The following is a 25,335-nucleotide window of genomic DNA, read 5'->3' as shown; positions in this document are numbered from 1 at the left end:
TTTTTTTAATTTCATTAAACTTTTAGAAACTTATTTTCTTTTTTATTATTTGTATTAATTTTTTTTTTTAAGAAAAATCTTTTTTTTTTTTAATATCATTTTATTTTAGGGAGTTATTTAATTTTTTAATTTGATTTAATTTTCTTCTTACATATGTTACATTATTTTAAAAAGAATTTTTTTTTTTAATTTTTAGAAATTTATTTACTTACTTAATTATACTATTTTTCTTTTTCAAATATAGCTCCACACAAAAATACAGGCGTCATCATGCCACCGAATAATTGCAAATGTAACGCTTCTGGCTAGACAAGAATTATTGTTGTGACACATAAATTGGTACCACTTACGATTAGAGCCCGAAGGCCCGAGGCATAAATGCGATTATTATTAAATCAAATATTAATCAAAACCAAGAACACAATTCGTGTGTGGCGATACAGTTGTGGGTGCAGTGAATAAGCATACGTAATTAATGCTGACCTCAAATGTATGCAATGAGCAGCTATAGATAAAAAGTACATAAGTAACCCAATAACGGCGAAAATACCGCCGCAGCCTTTACAGCGGAATTTGGCGCGCATGCGCCCACAACCAAAACAAATGGCAATCAAGTTAAATGAAAATTCTTTAATTTAATAGAAATAAGGTTTACGGTGTTTTTTTTTCAAGTTTTTAAGCACACAATGAATCGAACGCTCATAGACACCAGTCGTAGAAGAATGTAAAGAGTTGCAAAAGTAAATATTTAAACAAATATTTGCCTACATATGTATAACATAGTGTGCTTGTAAGTATGCTAAAAAAAGCCAAAGGCGCAAAAACTGAAATTGGCATGCAAATTGGTGACAAGCAAAAAAGAATTAATTACTGCACCCAAACTATAAAAAATAAATAAATAAGGTGATAAAACTTAAAGTCACCACCGCACAGTGGTCGCTAGGGGCTATGTTTTGCGCGAAAAAGGTATGTATATTTAAAAATAGTCATAAATCGGAATTAAGGCATTCTTATTGAAAAATCTGATAAGTAAGTATGTAGTTCGGTATCATTACTGCGGTAGTTCAAAACCAGTCACTGAATGACCCTGAAACAATCCTGAAGTAGAAGTCGTGTACTGGACCTGACAAAATAAATAAAATTAAATCAAACCTTTATGTATGTATGTAACTGCTGCACCGAATGCTTTTTCAAGTTGTGCACAGAGTTTTACAAATCAATATTGTGTTTGGAGGTACTTTTTAAACTTAGAAAATGATGATTTAACTTGAAATATTACACAATAAAAATTCATCCAGAATTATCCTACAGATATATATAATGACACTGCTTATTTTGAAAGAAATATTTTCCAAAAGAGGTATAACTAATAAAAAGGATCCTTTAATGAAACAAGTAATTTTTAGCAAAAACCGACTTCAACTCTCATATAAAAAATATATATATATATATATCTCATGATCCACTGATCGGATCTTAACCAGATTAGTATGGGGCCACCCCTGAGACACTACCTTTCGGTTGACGTGGTCCAAAGTTATGCGGTAACATACATAAAAAAAATAAAAATAAATAAAAAAAATTCAAATAAAAAATATTCCGACGAACTGATAACCTCCTCCTTTTTTGGAAGTCGGTTAAAAAGTGGTGGCCATTGTTATTTCACTAGGCCAATTTTATCATCATATATTTTTTATCAAATATGACGTAAATTTTCAAAAATGTAAAATAGCGAATCAAATATCGCGTCCAAGAATTATAAAATTGCTGAATTTTCATGAAATTTGGTAGTTGAGGTTTTTTTCATTATTTATTAAGAATCCAAAATTTTAAATTAAAAAATTATTTTCCTTTTTTAATTCTACCAAAAAATGGTTAGTTTTACAAATCCACATCAGGATTTTTACTAATACATACTAATAAATAAGGATAAAAATTAATAATTAGATCAAAATGTTTTTAAAATTAACAAGCTATTCATTGTAATATTACGTTTTATACTTGAATACTCGGCGATTTCCTAAATCTTTCAGGTTCGTTTCACTGGATTGTTAAATAAAAGGCGCTCAAATTATCGCACAACTAACTAATTAAAGTGCAATTTTTATTTTTTTTTTTTGATCTTTAGGAAAAATTCCAGTTGATTTGACAGTAGTGAACAAAAAAGTCTATATGTCATATAGAATTCAAGATCAGTGGGTCTTAAACAAGATTTTAAGCTTAATTATTTTGAAAAATTTCTCTATTTCTAGAGTTGTTTGACGGCTTATCTAACAGCTGCCGAAATTTTACATAAAATCAGCGTATCTTAAAACCTAAGAACATGCATTTTAGAAGACATTTTTATTTTTAGAAAAATTGACAGTCCACTCGACAGCTGTCAACTGTCAACTTTCAAAGTTTTAATTTGACATAAAACTGCTAACTAGCGTGTGTAGAAACCTAATCAGCAGCATTTTTAAAAAATGTTTCTTATTTTTTTTAGAAACTGACAGTCGATTTGACAGCTGTCAACTGTCATAGTTCTAATTTGATTTAAAATTCGTGACTAACGTGTCTAAAAATCTAATTAATGGCATTTTCAGAAAGTTTGTTTTATTTTTAGAGAAACTGGCGGTTGATTTGACAGCTGTCAAATGTGAAAGTTTTAATTTGACTTAAAATAAGTGACTAGCGTGTCTAAAAACTTAATCAGTAGCATTTTTGCAAAGATTTTTTTGTTTTTATAGAAACTGATAGTCGATTTGACAGGTGTCAAATGTGAAAGTATTAATTTGACTTAAAAGAAGTGACGAGTGTGTCTAAAAATCTAATCAGTAGCATTTTTGCAAAGATTTTCTTATTTTTTTGTAGAAAATGACAGTAGATTTGACAGCTGTCAACATTTAAATTTGACATAAAATTCTTGACAAAAGTATCTAAGAACCTACTCGGAGGCATTTTCAGATATTTTTTTTAGAGAAATTGACAGTTAATCTTACAGCTGTCAACTGTAAAGCTATAAATTTTATGGGATGTTCTGATTTAGCATGACAAAAGTACTATGATCCCACAGCTTTATTAAAATCGTAACAGTCTTTCTAATTTTTCGCATAAAAAGCGGCCTCTCCCACCACTGTGCGCCGCTGCGTTTTGCCACCATTCTGAGTCAGTTAGGCTAGCTGCCAGTCAAGACCGCATCAAATCGAATGCGTTACGATTGGTGGGCGACCAGCGGCGGGCAAACAGCCAAGCAGCGCGAAGCTAATCAACCACGCATTCACAAACAGCCCACCCCACCAAACACATGCGCGCCACTCACAGCAAGCGTGCAACAATTGCAGCTAAACTAGCAACAATTGCAGCCAACACACACACAGTTACAGCACACTACATACCGGCGGCCAACGCCAAATAGTATAAGGCGTGTTTGAAGCTTGTCGTCTTGCCAGAACCAGAACGTCCCATGAATATTAGACTTTGATCGCGACGCGTTTCCAACATGGCCCTGTAGGCGGTCTGTGCCAGCGAATAAATGTGCGGAGGCATATCCTCTGTCTTGCAGCCGCGAAACATTGAAACAACCTGCAATAGGTATTGTATATAAGAAACAATCAGCAAGCACAATAAAAACAAACCAAAGAAGCAATTCAACAATTGCAGATATGCAAAATTGCAAAAGCGTTCAAATGCTAATAAATAAAAAATAAAATACATATCTGTAACGCCAACAACGCTCCGTGCGGCTGGTCAAAACTAGCCTATACCGGCTGACGATGGTGTAGCGCGCGTCCAGATAAGTTATAAGCTTAACATATTTGCTAAGCGTAAGGGCGTATGACCGTCTATAAACGCATTTGCAATTTTACATATTTGGACGCGTTGCCTTCATATGTACATACCTTTTCCGAGTAGAGCGATAGCGGTGCCATTGGATTGACGACGAGCAGCGTGGGGCCCGCCTTCGTGTGTATCAAATTGCTGGCGAAACGCTGACGTAAGCAATGCAACACTGACGCCTCGTTCAATTGCTTCAAATCGCAAATGTCCTCGACCAAATCAAGCGTTGCTGCATTCTGTTTCTCGATATCATCTTCGTCGACCATCATTTCGGCGCCATTGTGTAGCAGACGTATGGTCACCTTGTGATTCTCCCGTTGCACGGTTGATTGTGGTAGACGTAAGGCGGCACAAAAGCCACCCCGATGGACTAGCCAAACGCGTTCGCCATCGACATCGTGCGTGGTGGAGTCAGCGGCGTCGCCAGCCACACCATTGCCATTGTCGACACCGGAGCGTGCGGAGTCATCATTGGTCGTATTGCTGTTGTTGCTATGGCGTGGCTGTAAGGAGAAAAAATTGGGGAAAATCGATTAAACAAAAACTTTTAAACGGTTTGTATTTAATACTATTTATTTAAAAATTACTGTCCTATTCCCACATAACGCGAAACATCATCACATGACTATTGTCATAACTACTGCGCCCAAAAATATGCTCCATTTGTTTTTATAAATTGACGCGCAATTTCAGATGCTTTGTGGATTTCTAACGCAAAATTTTGCGGCATGATGTTAAGTGTTATGACAACAGTCTTGCGATACATTGCTTGTGTAGCATTTCAGTATATAAAAATAATTTACATTTCGCGGTACTCTTTATACCTACAATGTACATTTTTTAAATAATTTTTGTAGGTGGCAAAAAATTTTCAAAATAAGGTTTTATTCAACATACATATTTCGTTTGGTATCCATATAGTTTGTAAAGTAACTGATTACATTTAATTTATTTTTTAAACAGTTGGCAACGCCTTTTAAAAATATTTGCCAAATAAAGCTGTAGATCCATACGTACACTTTTCGACACCAAACCGAATCCGAATCAGAACTTCATGACCGAACGGACCAGAGGATTGGGCTAGCTTACATAGGTTAGGATTCTCCTTGCCAAGGGGCTCGCTTGGACCAGGAGCGTTTGCCTTTTTTGCTCTAACAGGAGGTGCTGAGGTGATTCCACGTCGTCCTCCATGCAGCTGCGACAGAAAGGGTCTGGGGGTATAATCTCACTGCTTGAACCCCGATAGGACGGTGGCCCGTCAGTACATGCACCAGAATCGCGAGATCTGGCTTCGCGAGCCTAATGAGATTCTTATACCATCCCCGGTCCTCCCTCAATAAGAATGATCTCACAGTAGCTCATGCCCTGGTTTTCCTCCAGCATTTGCTGAGTTGACCCGAGGCCTATCTTTCCAAGAGTCAAAGGACTAACTTTTCTTGGAGATATTACCTCGAGGGTGGTACCTCTGGCCTGTTCAAGTCTGATAAGGTAATATTTCGACGCACCGTAAGCCAGCGCAGGACTCTGATCGCCGCTTCCCTTAATAACAGCACCTTCCGCCTTAAACATACTACAATGATCTGATAGCCTTTAATTACGGCTTCCTGGAAAACACCCCTCCACCGACCCTTCCACAAAACTTCCTCTCATTTCCACCACAACATGACGTTAAGGTGGGATGCTCCTAAGTGCCCCACTGATTCCAATGAGGGCAACTCTATTCAATCGCTCCTGCGTAATTACTAACATAGCCTTCTTCAAACAAGGACTCCATAAAACATAATGGGTTTACCTATGGTTTAATATAGGCAGGAAATAACTTTGGGAGAAAGGGCCCATACCTTGCCTATTGCCCTCTGTAGCTGCGTAGAGCCATTTAAGCCTTTTTTTATCTTTCCATGACACTACGCTTCCACGATAGCTTCCTATCAATAATCAATGCCAAGAGGGAGCACTGACGTGGGGAACCTTACACCTCCTAGCGAGCAAAAGTAATTCGGAAAGTTCACAGTTCGCACATCATATAGTCACCGGGTTGAAATATCCTTGAGTCAAGTCGTAGCGAGTATCTAAAAACTTGCCCCTCACTAAAAGTACCACAACATCCGCTAAGGTAATCACCCAATACCCTACTCGCAAACTCCTCTAATAGGTCATTTACGACCACCATCCCGAGAAGGGGTGAGAGGACACCTGGGGTCCACGCTAATTTATCCAGCGCTGGAGGGTGACAACACCCCACTCCGTCGTGACAACTCTGCCTAACAAGGTCAGCTTTGACCCTAACCTTACTCGGGCATCTGACTACATTGTTAAAGACCCCTCGATATAGAGAAAGGCACCCACAGTGTAAGTCTTTTTCTAGTTATGGTTCCTCAATAGACCTCACAATTGTAAGTAAGGCGGTCTCGGCCGACCCTAGCTTGATGTATACATGTTGAGCTCCCTACAGGCGATCGGAAGGGATACCCTTCCTAATATCCAGGGCGATCAGCTTATCCAGAGCTTTAAGCAAAAAACGCTGAGAGCCTGATTGATCTGAAATCCCTGGGGAAGTTGTGAGACATTTTTCAGGATGTAAATGTCACTCTGACCACTCTTCCAGCTCTGGGGTTGTGCCCCTGGATGGCGCAACTAGCGAATATGCTCCTGGAGCAGAGTCGCATGGAAAATATGGTCGGTGAGGGGAAACTTGAGCGACTTCTCACTGCTCATAGTCCAGTTAACCTTTTGTCTCTTAAATATCCCAGGGGCGCGGGAATCCTAAGACCAGAAGATTAGTATTAGATTGGGGATTTCCTTCTAAGAGTCATGATACTCTCAGTATTAGAGAAGTAGCCCTTTCCATCGTAAACATTTCACATCGGTGTAGATGAAAACATCATATTTTCCGATCGGAGGGCCAGCCTTCTGGTAGACAACCTCTAAGATAAATTTCCTTCAACAGAGTTGTTTTAAAGTAGTTTAAATTTCCACTTTTTGTAGAATAAATTTAGTCTTCAGCGACTCAAAGAACATTTTATCCCTTCCATTTTAAAGGATATTTTATGAAACTTCTACCTAAAAATGCTCAACCAAAGCAGTTCTGTTACAAGTAAATGGGTTAACTAGAATATTCCAGAAAAAATTGCTTGCTGCTTAGGTGTTAAAAAATAGGGTATTTGGCCAAACGGTAGCAACTTTAGCACAGTGTAAAAAAAATTTACGAGAGTTCAACTTTAAGCACTCTAAAAAAATGTTTGGAGAATTGTGAAAACATTTTTCAAATTCTTTTGACTGGTCAAGGGCAAATTTATCACTTTCATCCCCCACAGCATTCTTTCAAGAAACTTGGTATACGATCAACTCGATACCTCATTGAGACCCACGTCGATTTCGACGCCAATGCAATGCAGCAATAAACCATACAAAAATAGCCTGACTGTCTGATTAATGGCAGCTGTAATTTATTACACTCAGCGCACTAAACTCGAGTGATTAAAATCAAATTATAGCCAAATTACCGTTGCGTAGAGTATGCGCTATGTATGAACTATGAACAGAGCATAAGTTCAAATGAACTATTCAACACGCAGAGTACACATGAGGATGGATGCGCTAGCTCAACACAACGAAAATAAATACACGCAAATACATACACCTCAAGACTCTACCCAGGCTCATCATCCACGCTGGACATGTTGAGGTATTCACTTGAATTATTTACATATCCCAAACTGCAGCAAAGCAGCCATAACAACAACCAACGCCTCGAGGTTGCTTACACTTTTCTATTTTTGGGTAATAATTCGGTATGCAAATCAACAATGCTTGAGGAAATTTGTCGACGAGCGAGCGAGCTCCCAGCCAAAAAAAAAAAAAAAAACAACAAAAACAGCCTTTGCGCCCACCGCGCCCACCGCGGCGAACGAAGTAAGGGCGGTATTTGTTATGATGCGAGGCAGGAGTACATAGCCAAAACTGTGAGGTGAATGGAAGCAGACGCATTGCCGCAATACACCTAACCACCAGCCATTTGTCGGCTTTCTGCAGGCGACAGCCACCCAAACTTTGTCAGTATTGCTTTACTTGTACTTATTTAGGTACTCCCGTTGATGTTGCTGTTGCTGTTGGTTTATTGCAGCTGCTGCGTACACGTTGCGGCTACTGCAATTCAAAAGCATTATGCCTACGAGTTTGGGATATTTTTAGATATTTCTAAATTTGATTTCATTTTTCAAATGTTTTTCCAATTAGTTGCAGACACGAAATATAAACAGAAGTGCGCCAGCCAACTTTAGTTTTATTTTTGGGCTAAATAAGAAGGCGACCGAACGACCCACCGCCTGGTTAGCCTGTGGCACGTTAACTGGGCGCTGGCGATGTTGAGCTGGCGGGCGCGCTGATACACAAGTTGGGAGGCGGCGAAAGTTGACTAGGCGCAGATTGATGATGTTGTGGCCAATCTAGAAGAGTTGGGATGCCCGATGTATGGACAGAATGACAGACTTGTGGGTATTATGCAATAAGTAAACAGAATTGCAAAGTTGGCGCATAAATTTTGTGGTTAGATGTGTTCTTTGTTGTTGTGCTAATGTAGTAGTATGTCTGCACATAGCGGCTGCGGTTATTTTGATGACGTCTCGATGATTGCCTGTCTGTGCTTGCTGGTGTTGCATTTGCACACGTGAACGTGCCGTCGGAAAGCATGAACAAGAACAAGAATAAGAACAACAACCTAAACGAAAGCGCTCTTTTGGCAGCATGTTGCAATTGTAATGTGAAAGATGCATGCGTGCATGTGCTGTTGAAAAGTTGAGTTAGCAGCTAGAAATTAGCTTGCGTCGAGTGCCGCCACGCAGCACCCCAGGCTTCTCGCTTACCTATTCTTTTTACGCTAATTAATATTTTCATTATACGTGTAGCTGTTGTGGAGATTTTCCTCTTTACTTTGTATGTTTAACGGTGTGATTGATGTACGTGTATGTATGTATGTATGGAGAACGACGTTACGGAGTGCAAAAGTTCACGCGTGTTGGGAAAGTTTTTGATGACTGTTTACTCTAGATTTGTTGCGAAAATTAATTCTGGCTGCACACAACGCTTCTTTCGCGCTTGGTGGAGTAGAATCATCATGATAGTTCAATTCCCATTGGCGATTAAATGAAAAGTACCAGGGTGGCCGAGCTTGGCCCGGAGTGTATAAAAATTTTCAGATTTTTTAAAATTGAATAAAAGATTAAGGCTTGAATTTGTAGGACAATTGAAGGACAGTAGGCGAGATAGTTTGAAAGATCTTGCAAGAAAGCCAACTACAATCAAGCGCAGCTATTCCGCTGCAATTACTTAAGGACGAGCACACCTAAAAGTTAAACATTCTAATAATAGAAATATTAACAAAAACCAACAAAACCAACAACCACATGATCAAGCGAATTGCAGCGGAATAGCTGCGCTTGATTGTAGTTGGCTTAGCAAAGTGAAATAGTGGAAAATAAGCAACAAGAATTAACAAGACAAACTTAGCACAGTGCGTAGGCAACTGGCTGAGTCAGTGGTGATCGTCGGTTCGAATCCTACTGAAAGAAGTCTGATGAGGAAATGTGGTGATTTCCGAAATAGCTATCACTTCTACCATTTTTTCAAATTATTGTTGCTTTTCCACAATAAGTTTTCACTCGAAACGGCCTCAAGCTCATAAAAATTGTTGAATATAATTGTTATAAGGCCAAAAAATAACAAAAACATATTATTTTTTTCTTTTTTAAATTTTTTCAACATTATTGCTTAAAAAAGATTTTTTTTTAATTTCGGTTAATTTTTAGTAACTTATTTTATTTCTTAATTTTTTTTATTTTTAGATTCACTGTTTTAAAAATAATTGCTTTTAAATTTCATTTAATTTTCAGAACCTTTTCTTTTTAATTAAATATTTTTATCTATATAATAAATATGAATATGATAAAATTTTAATTTTACGTTGCCGATGACTGTACATTCATTATAGATATTGAAAAAAAATTAATATGAGGGGTCTTTATTTGAGCAATGGAAGCCAAATCAACAATTTTTAGAATTTTTGTGTGTCTGTCCGTCCGTTTGTCTGTCTGTCTGTCTATATAAATATTTGTACGCGCATGACGCGAAAACTAATGCTTGAAACAGAATGCGGTTTTCACCTATGTATTGCTAGAGGTCTAGCCTAATATATAGAAGGAAAAAAATTATAGAGTTGCCACCTGTGTGAAAATCGCAGTTGAAGTAAATTAATAGGTGTATGTAAATATTGCATCCTGGATGTTAAAGGAAAGGGGTTTAAGAAGACTTAAAGTCGAAAATACTTGTGTGGAGGTTACCACATGTTTAAAAATTTTAATTTAACCGAAGTGATAAGATAAATTAAATATTGCAATATGGCTATCAAACTGAAGAGGTTTAGGAAAGTTTACAAATAAATACATAGTACATAGTAGTAGAAAATAGTTTTGAGAAGGGTTGCCAGCTGTTTAAAAAATTTAACTTACTTTATTTGATAAGATAAATGAAATATTACAATACGGGTATCAAACAACAAAAAAATACGTTTTATACGGGTATATGCTGGTTTTTTAATAAATTTTGTTCCTTAAATTTAGAATTTAAATTTTTAAAATAAAATTATTATTTTTGTTTAATTTAATTTTTAGATAACTTATAATGTAACATAATAATGCTAAGGAATCCTCTGTAGCAGATCTTTCGATTTCGAAATAAAGCAACTCTGCCAGAAACGAAAATTATCTACCGTAGTAAAAATTAATGAACATTAGCAGGGATAACACGATTTGTACAATTGCACATTTAGCAACTACAGAGTGGTGTTGTCCAGAATTTTTTGTCGAAAATGAGTTCAGATCAATAAAAACTTTGCCAACAACAACTCTCTGTAGCTATGAAAATGTACAAATCTGTACAAAGGTACAACTCGTGCAATCCCTGTTTAATGCGCTATTTTTAATTGATGCCGCTATACAATATTTAGTGCCACACCTACTAATGAGCGTATTTTTTGTGCCCTTACTGTCACTGTCATATCAAAACCTATTTGCATTGTGCAACATTGCGAGATAATGATTTTATCAAATGCCACACCCAGTACATATTTACTGGGCGGTGTCAATCAAATTTGTAACTGGTTAATTTCCATTTATGACTGTTTAGCACTCAATTGTTATCAAATTATTTATGCTACGCATAAACAAAGTCAAAAGCAAACAAAAGAGCAACATGGAAAATTAATAAGGAACCACAATTTTGGGAAGTTGATTGAAATTTAAAAACAAAGCCAAGAGCTAAAATAAATACAAACACACTTACACATGTATGTGTGTATCAACAACAATACCATCATCTAAGCAGCATGAGTGGCATGAGTAGATGGTAATGAAGAAAAGACGGAAGACACTCATTCTTTTGCTGTCTTACTTCACTCCGACAGGTGATGACAAACACTTTGTGTACATCAAACGATTATACATTAGGAAAAAAAGTTCTAAAGAAATACACAAATGTGCATGTTGAAATATTTGAATACTAATTACTTTCATTTTTTTTTAGTGCGAACCAAAAGCAAACTTTTTTGTTAAAAAAAATGCGAAAGACATACATAGTTAAGCTTTAGGCAAGAATAAAATTAAATACTTTTGTTTCAATTCTTACCACGTTTCTGAAATTCTTAATAATGAAAGTTAGTGGCTAGAAAATAATTTAAATGTACACTACAACGTATCACAAAAAAAATTTAAATTTGTCCCAAGCGATTTTGAACAATCACAATGAGAGTATTTCAGGAGGCCACCAGGGACCATAACAGTTACAAAGTTACAACTTTTATTAAAAAAATCGCTCTTTAACAATTGTTTTTTTTTTACTTTTATTGCATTACTCCTTAAATAACCGTTATTTCTGACTTTTATTTTATAAATCCAAAATACCATTATTTTTTTATTGTTATCTAAATAATCTGCAAATAACTGTTATGTTAGATTTTTTAAATTATATGCCTTAGATAACAGTTATCGAAGACTTTTATTTATAAAATTCATAAATTAAAATCAGTAACTGACCTTTATTTTTTAAATCACACTTATAAAAGTCATTTGCATAAGTCATAGTACACTTTTGTTTGCCAACACCTTCCTAACTGCGAAAGATGTTAATGACTTTTATACGAATAATTTAAAAAATAAAAGTCGGTGACCGACTTATATTGATGACTTTTAAAAGTAAAAGTCACTGACTGATTTTTATTGATGACTTTTACAAATAAAAGTCTTCAATAACTGTTGTCTAAGACATATGATATAAAAATCAAAAATAATTCTTCTTTTTTTAATTTTGCATAAAAATTGCAAATAAAAATTTATGTTCAAATTTGAGTCAAATTACATACGTAAAAAATCAAATCCAGTATCGGCCGCTTGAACAGTGCCCTTTTCTGATCCTCAGTTTTAACAGTTTTCCTTTTGTTTTCTTATATTAATAAATTTATTATAAAAACAGAGCACATTCTTTAGCAAAAACCATGTAAATCCGATTTTAAAACTTTATACAAAATTTTTAATAATTAAACAAATTTTAACCAAAACGTATATTTAATTATTTTACATTATTTTACAAAAAAAACATGTAAATCCGATTTTCAAACTTTACACAAAATTTATGAGTTTTAAACATTTTCATCGAAATTTTTTGAACTTTAAAAAATTTTATTTTAAAAAATTTAGTTTTCGTCACGCTAATTTTTAATAATTTCTTAACGCTTTTTCTTCCTTTTAAGGTATGTTCGCCTATTTTTTCATATGGATAGAAAGAAGGACACAACACCCTCATTATACTAAAATTTAAAATAATTAAAAAAATATATATTTTAGACTTAAATTTTGATGAAATTTTGTTGAATTACATATAAATTTTGAATAAAGTTTGAAAATCAGATTTACAGGTTTTTTGATATAGAATTGATATATTTTTATAAAAAATTAATAAATATTAGATAAATAAACAAAAAGGAAACTGTGAATACTGCGTGTAAAAAGAGGGCACTATTCAAATGGCCGACACTGTATTTAATTTCTTACGCAATTTGAAGTAAAAAAAATTTAATGAGCTCAAAAAGTTCAAATTTTTTGCAGTAGAAAATTGCAAGTGAGCTGAATAAAAAAAAAAAATGATAAAGTATTTTAAAGAAATGCTGAATTGTGTTAATGAGAGAAAGTATAATAAAACAAAGGCGAGTTGGGCAGCACAATGAATTATGAAATACAAATTTAAGTGCAAAAAAATACATTTTCAAGTGATAAATCGCTTAAGGCAACCAAATGGTATGCGAACATAAGGAAGTGGCGCAGATCAAGGCTGCCTTAAGGGAGTTAAGCGCGCTACTGTGTGGCATAAGTGTTCATAAGGTGGCGCAGGAATGACATAGCAAACATACAGAGACAAAAGCCATTAGCGGAGACAACTTATAAGCGTACAAACGCACTTGTGCATCGGGACCCTAATAAATATTGCATTCATGTGTTACATGAAAGACAGCAACAACAGACAACATTTCCGAGGCATGGAGGCGCGTAGAAGTGCGACGCAGCAATGCTTTTTTGTGCGAGTTATGTATACAGTTAAGAGCGCGTAACGCAGGTCAATGACCAAACAGACAGCAAGACAAACATAAACAGCAACAATGACAACAACAAGAACCAAAAAAAGCTATTGTTTGTATGGGCGAGAAAAGGGGGAGAGCGCTGCAAAATGCAGATTGATGAGAGAAGCGCAAATGAAGTGAGCGCGCAGTGCCATACCGATAATTAATCGCACGTACTTACAACAACAGCACAAAAAAATAATACAAATAAATTAAACAAAACCCAAATGGGTGTAAGAAAAAGGTAATCAGTCGAATAGGCAAGTCGCAGCACAAGCCCGCCCTACACACCCGCGCGCGCACGCATGCACGTGGACCGCCGCAATCGGCATTCAGCAGTCATCGAGGGGGCGCGGCGACGACAAACGACTACGATCCTCTTCACCAGCGCGCCTGGCATGGTGTTGCTCACTTCTCACCAACAACTTCACGCACCCAGCTCTCAGCTTGAGTACATGTCAACAACATGTTTGTATAACAATAACAACAACAAAAGTCGCAATAACAGCAAACAGCCGACATACATATGTACATAGTTGCAGGCGGGTAATGCCGGTGGCAGCAGCAACGATGAAGAGTCAACTTAAAAAGTAATGCCGTCAAAAAGCATTTGCATACAAATTTTAAAATGTTCCCCCTTATTTTCCCTTTTTGCTTTTTATGCCAGCTTAGCTTAGCTTTACTTTGCTTTTTTCTGCTGTTTACTTAGCTATTATTGTATTGAGTGTTATTTGTTGCTGCCGCAGCCGCATGTATTCGCATGCATATTCATAATTCCAAAGGAAGAAGTCATGTAGATCCATAAAGTAAATGAAAACTTCCGCAACAAGCGAGCGGGCAGACAGACAGAACGAAAGGTGGACGGACACACAGTGTGGGGTGTTATGCGCAAAGGAAGTAGACAAAAAAACGCGAAGTAAACACTCAGTTCCATTTAAAATATTTTGTACTACATATATGCGAGTAACATGTGTTTGTATTGGATTTAACATGACTTTGTACTGTAGTATTTACGAAGGCATTTGTGTGCAACACCCACACAGCCGCATATTTACACCCGCTGGCTTAATAAATAAATATGCGCTTAAATGAAACGCACTTAATGTGCGATTTGAGTGACATACCGGCGATTGCTAGGAGTAGAAGCAGCAGCAGCAGCAGCAACAGCACCGCCGCGAACGCACAGTGGGTTGCTTTCATACAATATGTGGTCAAAAAATAGTAACACTGCTTTGAAGTCCTAAATTTGGTTTATGCTGGCGTTTTACTTAGAAAGCACAAAATTAAATGGAAAAGCATTAATTTTGACTTTGGCGGAGATTACACAACTAAGTAGATTCGGAAAATTTCGAAAAAATCGGCAAAGTCCTAAACAAAAGTTGCGAGAAAATTCAGTCTGAATTAGAATTCTGAAAAGTGCGGAAAAAAGTCGGAAAAGTTCCTAAAAATCGGAAGTCAAAAAAAATCGTAAAAATTTTAAGAAACTCTGAAATTTCTTAACAATTCGCAAATAAACCGAGAAATCGAAAATTAAAAAAAAATACAGAAAATTATTTATTTTGGAACGAATTTCCGTCATCCTGTCAACCAAGACCAACATATAAACACGAAAAAGTTCCAAAAAATCAAGAAAGTGCTAGAAATTGAAAACGTTTCAAAAAAATACGGAAATATCTTTAAAGAAAAATTCGGAAAATATTGGAAAATGTCTCAAAAAAGTCGGAAAAGTTCCAAAAAATCCATACAAATTCGGAAAAGTCATAAAAAATTTAAAAAAGTTCCAAAAACTTCGGAGAAGCTCCAAAAAACACTGAAATATCCCAAAAAATCGGAAATATCCCAAAAAATCGGAAATATCCCAAAAAATCGGAAATATCCCAAAAAATTCGAAAATTCCCAAAAAAAAAGCTGAATAAAACCGAAAGAATCCGAAAAGTCTCAAAAATTTAGAAAAGTTCCAAAACACGAAAAAAAATCCGAGGAAACCACCGAAGTCTCAAAGAATTTAATTTTTCATCAGTACTTTCCTATAAAATAAAAAAGCAAAACTTATCGGGTTTTTTTTGCCCAAAATAAAAAAGTGAAAGCTTTGAACAACGTGAAAGAGTAAAGTTGTAAAATTTTAAAAAAAAAATCGAATGCTCTGCCTCTTATGACAACCATGTTATAGTTGGTTTGGTGCAAGAATGTACCCTTGTAATGGATTGATTTTTGTTAGGTACCCACAATCTTAAGCACATTCACTCCCTATATCCAAAGGTACTGTTGAACTTTCTCAGGGACTTAGGTTTAGAGGAGGTATTGCGAAGAGTGGAGGGCACAATAGACCACTATGTCGCGGTACAAATCTCATTTTATTATCTATCTATCTAGATGCCCACAAATTCATGTATTGTGGTTTCTTTAGGTAGTTAAGAACTTCCAAAAAGGAAAAAGGTATTCCTTGCGCCATTAGCTGAAAGGATGTAAGACTTATTGGCCAGAACTCTCTTTGTTTTTTCGTGGGCTCTTCTTTACGGTTTGGGATTGAAAAAACGTTTGACTCTCTTCCAGCTTTTGAAATATTAAGTCAAACTCAAGCTGTCTATACAACATTAATGGCGTTATACCGTCTGGGCCACGGAAACAAACTATTGCGAATTTTACACTTTCCTTAACCACCATTGAGGACAGTACCCATTTTGAGAGCTTCAATAGACCTGTTTGAATCCATAGATTAATTAAGGCGGCAAGTCATTCCCCTGCACCCTCTCCTCCGCATTCACATAACATGTTCACAATATTTGCCAAAAAAAAATATTTAGCATATTTTTGACCACTTCGTAACACTGTACGCCGCCGCCCAAAGCCGGGTGGCATAACAGCGGCAGAGTTGCCAACACATGACACTTCACTCGAATGAAGCAATTTAAAATATGAGTTTGAACATTTACGTTTAAGCGATTTTAATCTCAATGCCACGACAAAGAACAAAAAGAATTTGAAGTTTTATTTTAAGAAATTTATTGCTATCGTGCAAAAGCCAACGATGACTAAGTCATTTTTGCTATGAAGTAAATAAGTTGGTGCGGCACGATCGCTACAGCGATCTTTCGCTATTAAAGCTCAAACCAAATTTGGTAGAATTTTTAATTCTTTCGGACAGACAATTTATTGATATGGATCTTTGCAGTAGTGGTTAATGAGTTTCGAAGTATTTATATCAGAGTGTTAGCTTAGTAACTTTATACTCGTATTGATAGTATGTCAATCACTTTGAATGACAAATGAGATCGGTCATTGAAGCATGATTCGATGGCAATAAAAAAAGCTAATGCTAGTGATTTTTATTATGGCTAAAACTATAACCAAATAATGTTCATAACTCGTTCATAACTTATTGCACAGTTACTTAATTTTTTTTTAAATCGTTTACGTGACCATTTAACAAATAAAATATTAGCAATTTCTTGCAATATCTTCGTTTTCACTCAACTGGTGTTGACATACGAGTATCTTGACTTTGTAATGTAATGCATGACTTGAACCTAATCAATCTGGCCAATGGAAGGTGCAGCTAATTAGAATTGCAAAGAAGTTCAGCTTATCTATATGTATCTTCAAGATCAGAATCTGATCTGAAATGTAATTAATTTTCACTGAAGGAAGCATGTACGGTCATTTGTGGAATATTAAAACCATCAAATAAAATATTAATAGTTAGATTTACACTGACAGAACTTAAAATATTATCCTATTATTCATCTGAAAGCAGACAACCTAATCGGTCTGCCAGAAGCACCTCCTGCGATCGCTTCAGATTCCTCAGCAGGCACGGCTGAAGTAGGGACCAATCTATAGACAAAAAGAGTGCAACGACAACGAGGCACAAGCGCAATACAGGGTTTACGCTCAGCATTGCGGGTTATCTCCAGCGGCAAAGATAATACTAGACTATGCCTTAATGTTGGCATAGATAAGGAGTCTCACAGCAGCGTTGAAGGGGCCGGTTAGAGCAGATGCAGGTGGATGAAAGTATAGCCCCCAGCAGGAATACTGCATTTCTCGCAGGCTTATTAGAAGTAACGAAGGCATCAAGCATTTAATAGGTCAGACAAGCAGCAATTGCTCAACTATCGAGTTGCGTGATCACCACGCAGGAGCTGCTGGAATCTCCTGAGAAGATACCAGGGTTGGAAATGTGTGGAATCTCTGATTCCATGACTAAAGAGAACGTTTCAAGTGATAATCCCCGATCGCGAAGATTGGGCAAATGGGCTCCCTGCACTTGATCTCAGATACGTACACTGGTTCAAGGATGGAGGACAGACCAGACTAGCACCAAACTTGCAATTCCCATGGGCAAATGGCCCACGGTGTTTCAGGCTGGAATGGTCGCAATTTTAAACTGCGCAGATAGCTCAGCAGCCATCCGGGCCTTTTCAAGCAGGACCATCAAATCCAAGCTGGTTAGAGACAGCTTTGACACGCTACACATTTTGGCAGCCAAAACCAAGGTAACACTGTACTGGGTACGAGGCCATTGTGGAATCGAAGGCAACGAGATCGCCGACGAGTAGCCTTTTCTGGACCTGAACCATTCTGTGGTCCCAGCTGGTCTTCTTCGAGAGCCATAATTACTGAGTGGGTACACTCGGAACGCAGTAAGTAGTGAGGAGCGGTGGGGGGCGGGCCTCCGGTTACTTTCTGGTTACCTGACCGGTCACAACCAATTGCGATTCCACTTGCACCGAATATGTGTAATCACAGAGTCGGAATACCTCGCGCTCTGCCTCGAGGATGATGAAACTTCGGTGCATATTATCTGTCACTGTCCGGATTAGGCCAGAAAATGACTGATTTATTTTAAATCTCCAATGGTCGAACCCTTTGTTATACGGAGTTCGCCTAGCAAGACCCTTTTATGATTTATTAGGGAAGCCGAAAGTATCTTGGCCACACCGGGTTAGGGACTCACTTTAAGAGATACAAAATATCTTTTAGGTCGGGGGGTCTTTCGTTCTGGTACACGCATAAAATTAACCAAGTAACCATAGGAGCGGAGAGACTGGTTTCGAACTCACCACTATGCGGGTGAGCGGTTGGTGTATGAGTCAATCCAACGATCGTATCAATCGATCTTCGACCATCTGCTCAAACTGATCTGCATTTTTATGTTCATTAAATAATCGAGAAAGCCTTCTAAACAGCAATTGACCGATATTCTAACAAAGAAATGTTACAAAGTATAAGATAAGTTTATTTTGATATAATTCTTTTACATGCTTATTAAATGTCAATTCAAGAAGAGAACTCATTCTACACCCGACGTACATACAAGAAATTGAAACTAAATAGACTTGTTGAATGAGTGCATAAAAATTAACTATGGTACAATGAGCAAGCGAGTATGTTGATAGGCTCGATGACCAACAATATGCACAGCGCATGCGTCTTGAATTTCCTGCCACTTAGAGCCTTACGTGTATACGCATGTAGTTGTGAAGCCACCTACACTCAATGTATACATAGTACTACGATCACGCATAATTCTTAGGGAAAACATACATACATACATGAGTGCATATGTGGCTGCCTAAATAAAATTATATGAATGACCAAGCGACTGATTGAGGGACAACTACGAATGATTGCCTGATATAGGGTTGAGTTGAGTGATCGAAGCGATCGTGCGTTTTGCTTGTGGGGCAATTGATTGTCACAATGGCTATTGTAAGCATATGCGCTAAGATACATTTGAGTTGCTGAGAACGCGCATACACACTCGATGGCGTATCTAATGTTACAAGGCGAAAACAACAATTAAATAAATTAAAAACAACCATTAAAGAAGAGTTGTACGGCTGATTACTGACGTCTAACTCGTCTATACGGCTGTGCAGGCTGATGGGGAGCTATCAAATTGCTGGCGTTTTTTTTTATTGAGCGCTTGGTCGGGGATCAAAGCGAACGATTTAAAGCAAGTGTTTTAAACGCTTACAGAGGGCCACATGTGTGCATGCGTTTATTGTAAAAAGAGGTCAGCTGGCTTTTTGTAACAGTAACATTAGATGTGCTAATATGGTATTTACAACTATTTGGGTTATATATATATATATATGCATTTAATTAACCGGATATGACTTAAGTATTTAAGTAATAATTCAAACCTGCTGTTTTATAGCCTCATCGTAGTTCTTGAAGACTCCGCTATTCGCGCCGTAACCCCGCAGCGCTAGTGAGCGTTCCCATACGGCTTGCCAATTGATGCACTCGCGCGTGCTACGTCGAAACGAATTTCGGTATGTGCGCGTGCTGAGAGCGCCTACACCGCCGCCACTACCGCCGACGCTGCTGCCATTTGGACTTGCATAAATCGACATATTTGCGTTATTACCGGCATTGCGCACGCCAGCGCCGCTATTCCAGGGCGGACGCGCGCTCAAACCCGCAGTAATCGTGACCTTAGCTGCCCCTGCCGCAGCCGCTGTGGTTGCGCTCTTTCGTACCGCCACACGAAAACTGCGATACTTTTGCGTGCGTTCGAATGTGCTCTGCTGCGCGCTATTAATGGCTGTCATCGAAGACGCTGCAGTGCTGGGTAAACTATTATCCGCCGAGTGATCTCCATCGCTATGCAGTCGCATGCGCCGTCCGCCGCTGCCGCCGCCGCCGCCATTGATGGCCGCCTGCAACGCCGTGGGCGCAGGTGATGCGGTGCGCGCGGCTGCTGCGCTCTGCTGTGGTTGACTGAGCGCGCGCTTAACGTTCATCATTGGCGATCGTGGTGGTGCGTCAACCGCCTTCAACGCCTTTGCCATAGTCGCTGCATACTCTTTTGTTTGAGCGCTGAGTGTTGGTTTCTTGGCGAGCGCAGGTTTGCCCGCGCCGCCAACCTTTAGTGTGACCGCAGCTATTGGCGCGCCATCTAGCGCTGTGCGTCCTCCATTCGGTGTGATCATCGAATCGTGTGAATGCCATGAGGCTGAATTCTCAGAACCACTATCGCTGATCGTCTCTGAGCTAATGCTGTTTTTGCGCGGCGTGGACTTTGTAGCGAGCGGCGTAGCTGTGTGTATGCCATTCTTAGTGGGCGGGTTGCTGTTGTTCTGTGCCGCCAAGCGCGATTTAAGTGTGCCACAGGCATGCGCCTTCCCGGTGCAGCCGCGGTGAAATTCTGGCTTCAGGCCAGTGCCAGGCTGTGCTGGTGTGGCCGGCTGTATGGGCGAGGCGCGGAGCGATTGCTCGAACTTGTTTGGTAACAGAAACATCTGCGTCAATATTTTTGTTTTTCTTTTGCTTGCTTCACTTCAATACTATACACTTGGAGAAGTGTGGTTGATTTTATCGTTACTTTCTTTTTCACAACATATTTCGTTGCATGTACTTTTTTCTGCTTGTTTTCTTTTGCTGTTGCTTTAATATATTCTTATTTTCGTAACTTTTCACAGGTTTACGTAGATTTGTATGTGATTTAAGGACACAATACTTTTACTTATATTTTAATTTTTTTATGTATCTTTGTAGTTCGATTTTGTTTTAATAGTTATTTCTCGGTTGTTCTTACACTTTTATTTACCGTTTCCTCTTTGATTCTAAAGAGTTCTGTAATTATTTTGTAAACTTGATTTGCGCGGTGGCTTCATTCACTGTTATTTTATACTAGGTTTTATCAAGTTTGTTTCATAAGTTTGATGAGAATTACAGAATATTGGACGAATGAATTAAAGGCACGTGAATAATAAGATATTTACTCGTATTTGTGTGTAAACTCTGGCGTATGAGGCATTTTTTCAATGTCGGGATTATTGTGAAATGTGCGTAGCATGATTTTCAGAAAGTAGATACATATGTCATTACCGATAACTTTTAACTATTTCGAGATCGAACCCATGCTCTTCAGCCAACAAACTCTGCTAAGAGAAAACAGCGGCTTTGTTTTAAGGGCGCTGAGAACTTGGGCCTCATCCGGTCTTGGTCAGGTAAAGACTACAACATTTCAATTTAAATCTATTTGTATTAGTAACTCCTTTACCAAGGTCATCGAAGCCTCAATACACCTTGAAATGATTGGTACATTTTAATCCAACCAAATTAGTTCATAATTTTTCTAATTTTAATTCTGAGCCAAAGGCAAAATTAAGACATTTCTTCCAGAATTTCTACACCCATTTGCGTTACTAATACAATTTGCGGGGTAATTTTGGCTCAGATAGTTGAAAGTCTTTTGAAGACAATTGAAACACAGTACGCAAGGCAAGATAGGTTTGAAAGATTTTGTTTATTCTGGCACGAAAATCTAAAAAAACAAAATCGCTTGCGAACTTTCAAGGCGAAAAGCTCGCAATGGCCGACACAGCAAAACAGTGGCGTGTTATTCGAGAGCTCCGCGGTTCGAATCCTCAGGTAGAAGAATTTTTTTGTCTTAATTTAATTTTCTTTTAATTTTTTAATTTTCGTGTTGTGTATTTTTTTTAATTTGTTTAAATTTTTGGAAACTTTTTATTATTTAATTTTTATTTCTATTGTTTAAGTTATTTAGTTATTAACTTTTGTTATTTTTTCATTACTTTAATTTTTCTTTTTTCTCTTTCGAGATAATTAAGATTTTAGAATTTAAGGGCTGTTTGCAGCTGTCAAGAAAAACGAACAATTCATATAAAATGGCACATAAGAGATTGAAACGAAATTTTATTTCTCCAAGAAAATTTACAGAAAGCAAAGTACTTTTTCGAAAAATAATGAAAAATATCTCTTGTTCTTTTTCTGCAAACCGCCCTTCGAAAAATAAATATGTATTCTTTAACTTCATTTAGTTTTTAGAAATTTACATTTTTTTGTTCTTTTCTTAATTAAATTTCTCATTTTTAAATAAAATTTTTTTTTAATTTTAAGCTTTATTGTTATAAAAAGAAACACATTTTTGTAATTTAATTTAACTTTTAGCAACTTATTCTAATTTTTTCTTATTTGAATTTTTTACATACTTTTTTTCATTTTTACTTTTCTATTTTTCAGATCAATGCTCAGAAGGTTAATATTTTTTTCTTTTCTATTTATTTATAGTTTTTATTTTCTTTATTTTTTATCATTTTATTATTATTCCTTATTTTTATTTTGTTTTAATATAGTTTTCTCTTATTTTTAGAATATACTACATAATTAAAAAAATACTTTTAATTACTCAATTTAATTTTTAGGGACTTATTTTTTAAATAATTTTTGTTTCTTTTTTAAATATTTTTTGCTTCTTTTGTAAATATTTTTTCTTTTTAAATTTTTAGATTTTATTGTTTTTAAAATAACATTTTTTAATGACATTTAATTTTTAGAAACTCATTTTATAATTTTTTTTTTTATGGATCGAATTATTTCAATTTATATTTTCTTTATTTAATTTTTCTTTAAACTTTAGTTTCTGTTGTTTTAAAAAGAAAAATTATATATATATTTTTTTAATTTCATAAAATTTTCAGAAAACCTGTAGCTAAAAGACAAACAGAATAAGACCTCCTCGGTGGCAGATCTTTCAATTAGTCTTTCGAAAGACAGTAAGACAGAGCTTTCAAGATAGTTGCCAGAAAAGACTTTTGTCTTTCGATGGTCTGTGGTGAATTGAAGGACGGTTGCCAGAATTGCCCTGTTAATGTACGTAGCTCGGCGTTTGGCTCCTGTATTAAGGCTTGTTTTGAGATACTGTCAAAGGTTCCAGCAATATCGAGAAAAGCTTCGATAACAAATTCTCCGTTTTCTTATGTCCCTCTTATCTATACAACGACCTTTTGCAAAACCTGTCTATATTGTAACTATGTACGTACATACATACATATTTTACGCCTACAGAATAGCGTATACTAATCAACAATTTGAGAATTGTTCCAGCTGCATTTACAGCGAACTTAAATACAATTTTATTTATACAAAAGTAAGTGATTTCAAGTTTGAAATGTTTTCCGCAAAACAACCTCAGCGATTTCATTCATAAAAATTTTGCAAGCGGTCGCCTGTCTACCAGCGGCTATAGAGCGCGCGCCCACGCACGACTGCAAGCCGACTAATTCATTCACGCTTAGTTTTCTAGCATGGCAATTTGATTAAGCTATATTTTTTTTTTGTAATTTTTTTTTTTTGCAAAGCATTTGCATGCAAAACTCTTATTTTCGCACTTGAAAACTTGCAAAGAACTCAAAATAGCTCATAGTTTTTACATACATACATACATACACATGTGCATGTATAAGAGGTTGTTGTTGTTGTTGTTGTCACTTGTTGTCACTTGTGCCATTATTGTCTCGAATTGAATTCGCATTTGTTTGTATTATGCATTATTAATAATTTACCAAGTCTCATGGCGAGAGCAACAATAGACGGCTTTAAGGTGGCTTTGGCCAACATCTCAAGCGTAACCACAAAGAGCCAGCGGCAACGCAAAAATATAAACAAAAACAGCAGCAGCAACAGCAACCATTGTAAGAATAGACGTTTACTGTCCGTCGCTCTGCCGTGAAGGCAACGCGCGTGGAGACTTACATACATACATACATACATACAAACAGACAGCAATTGACAAAATAAAAACACAATCAGCTAGTGGCTAACAACAACCAATCGCTAGAAGGCAACAGGTAACAACAGCTATGTAGTTACAAACACATTCGCCTATGCCAAGAGCCAGTGTGGCAAAAGCGGCTTGCAATGATCGTAACCTTGACTAACGGGCGACCGACCAAACGCGAACGCACAACCCGCCCAAGCCAGTAGAAACATACATACATATGTACATATAAGCAAAGCAACAATTGCCTTTTAAACTAAACCAACAACCAACATAAAGCCGCCTAAACACTGAGGCTATGCCGCAGTTGCAGCAACAATCATCGTAAATGCACCGATCAAATTACGAGCGCTACAATAAATCCGCGCTTTTTGCCAAAAGCCAAGCAAAGTTTACTCACACAAAAAAATAAATAAAATAAAATAAAAACAGAAAGAGAAAAACAATTCAATTCTAAGTTAAAGCTACACTTGCAGCAGGCGTGCGCTGTCGCTGCCAGTTGTGGGCTTTGCGGAAATTCTGACAAGTATGGCGGCCGCGCGCGCGCAGTGGGTATTTCCAGAGTGACGATTGTCATATGCGCGTTTGGTTGTCAATAATCGCATATCATATGTGTGATATACATGTATGTATATACATATGTATGTCAGTATTTCTACATACTTAGTAGTTAATTCATTAATTCATTCATTTGCTGTTCGCATGAGGGCTTCGTTGTGAGTGTTTGTGTGTGACATAAGAACGTTAACATAAACTTTTGAGCTGACAGCGCACACCTAAGCTGACATCGATCAGCCAGCCAACAATTGGTGTACCATTTACTTGTCAAATGCTTAGAAAATCTTATTTAAACAAAACGGAAATCGCATAATTTTTCTAACGCTTTTGGTTGACGGCAGCAAGCCGTTAAGGCATTAACGGAAGGAATGTTGAAATTGTGCCATTTTAGGTGGAAAAAAGTTAATGAATACATATCTGGAAAAGTTAATTAAAATTAAATAAAGTACCGTGTGTACAATTTATGATAGAAATTCAAAAAAAAATTTATGAAAAATATTGATTATTTCTGCTTTTAGCTTTTTAAATCGAATATACATAAAAGACCCAGTTCTCCGATATTTTTCGAGCAGTCGTGAATTTTTGCTTATTTTTAGGCATTTTCAAAAAGCAAAATTTTAATTCATCGCGAAAATTCCCCAAACACGCAAAAGAAAAATACCGATTTCCTGAAAGAAGAATACTTAAAAGTTGCCGAATAATTCCGAAAAACTTCTAAAGGGTTCTGAAAAAATCCTGAGAAATTTCTGAGATTCCGATAAAC

General features: G+C 36.8%; 1 protein-coding gene across 16 annotated transcripts in view; it reads right to left on the bottom strand.

The window, feature by feature from the left end:
• Positions 1-25,335, bottom strand: part of Mhcl (Myosin heavy chain-like) — a 186,185-nt gene that overhangs the window by 112,208 nt on the left and 48,642 nt on the right. For 5 of the 16 annotated variants that reach the window (XM_017622697.1, XM_017622689.1, XM_017622715.1 and 2 more), the window contains exons 6-7: positions 3,882-4,322; positions 3,378-3,564 (exon numbers count right to left, since the gene is read on the bottom strand). In XM_017622697.1, coding sequence (XP_017478186.1) covers positions 3,378-3,564; positions 3,882-4,322 — 628 coding nt within the window. Of the gene's footprint in view, positions 1-3,377; positions 3,565-3,881; positions 4,323-19,629; positions 21,122-25,335 lie in introns of all 16 variants that reach the window. The other 11 variants (XM_017622724.1, XM_017622749.1, XM_017622761.1 and 8 more) reach the window with 4 other exon arrangements.

The sequence above is a fragment of the Rhagoletis zephyria genome, unplaced genomic scaffold (genome assembly GCF_001687245.7).
Source record: "Rhagoletis zephyria isolate East Lansing unplaced genomic scaffold, Rhagoletis_zephyria_1.1 Rzeph_scaffold_00049, whole genome shotgun sequence".
NCBI lineage: Eukaryota > Metazoa > Arthropoda > Insecta > Diptera > Tephritidae > Rhagoletis > Rhagoletis zephyria.
This window is presented reverse-complemented; position numbering and strand designations above follow the sequence as displayed.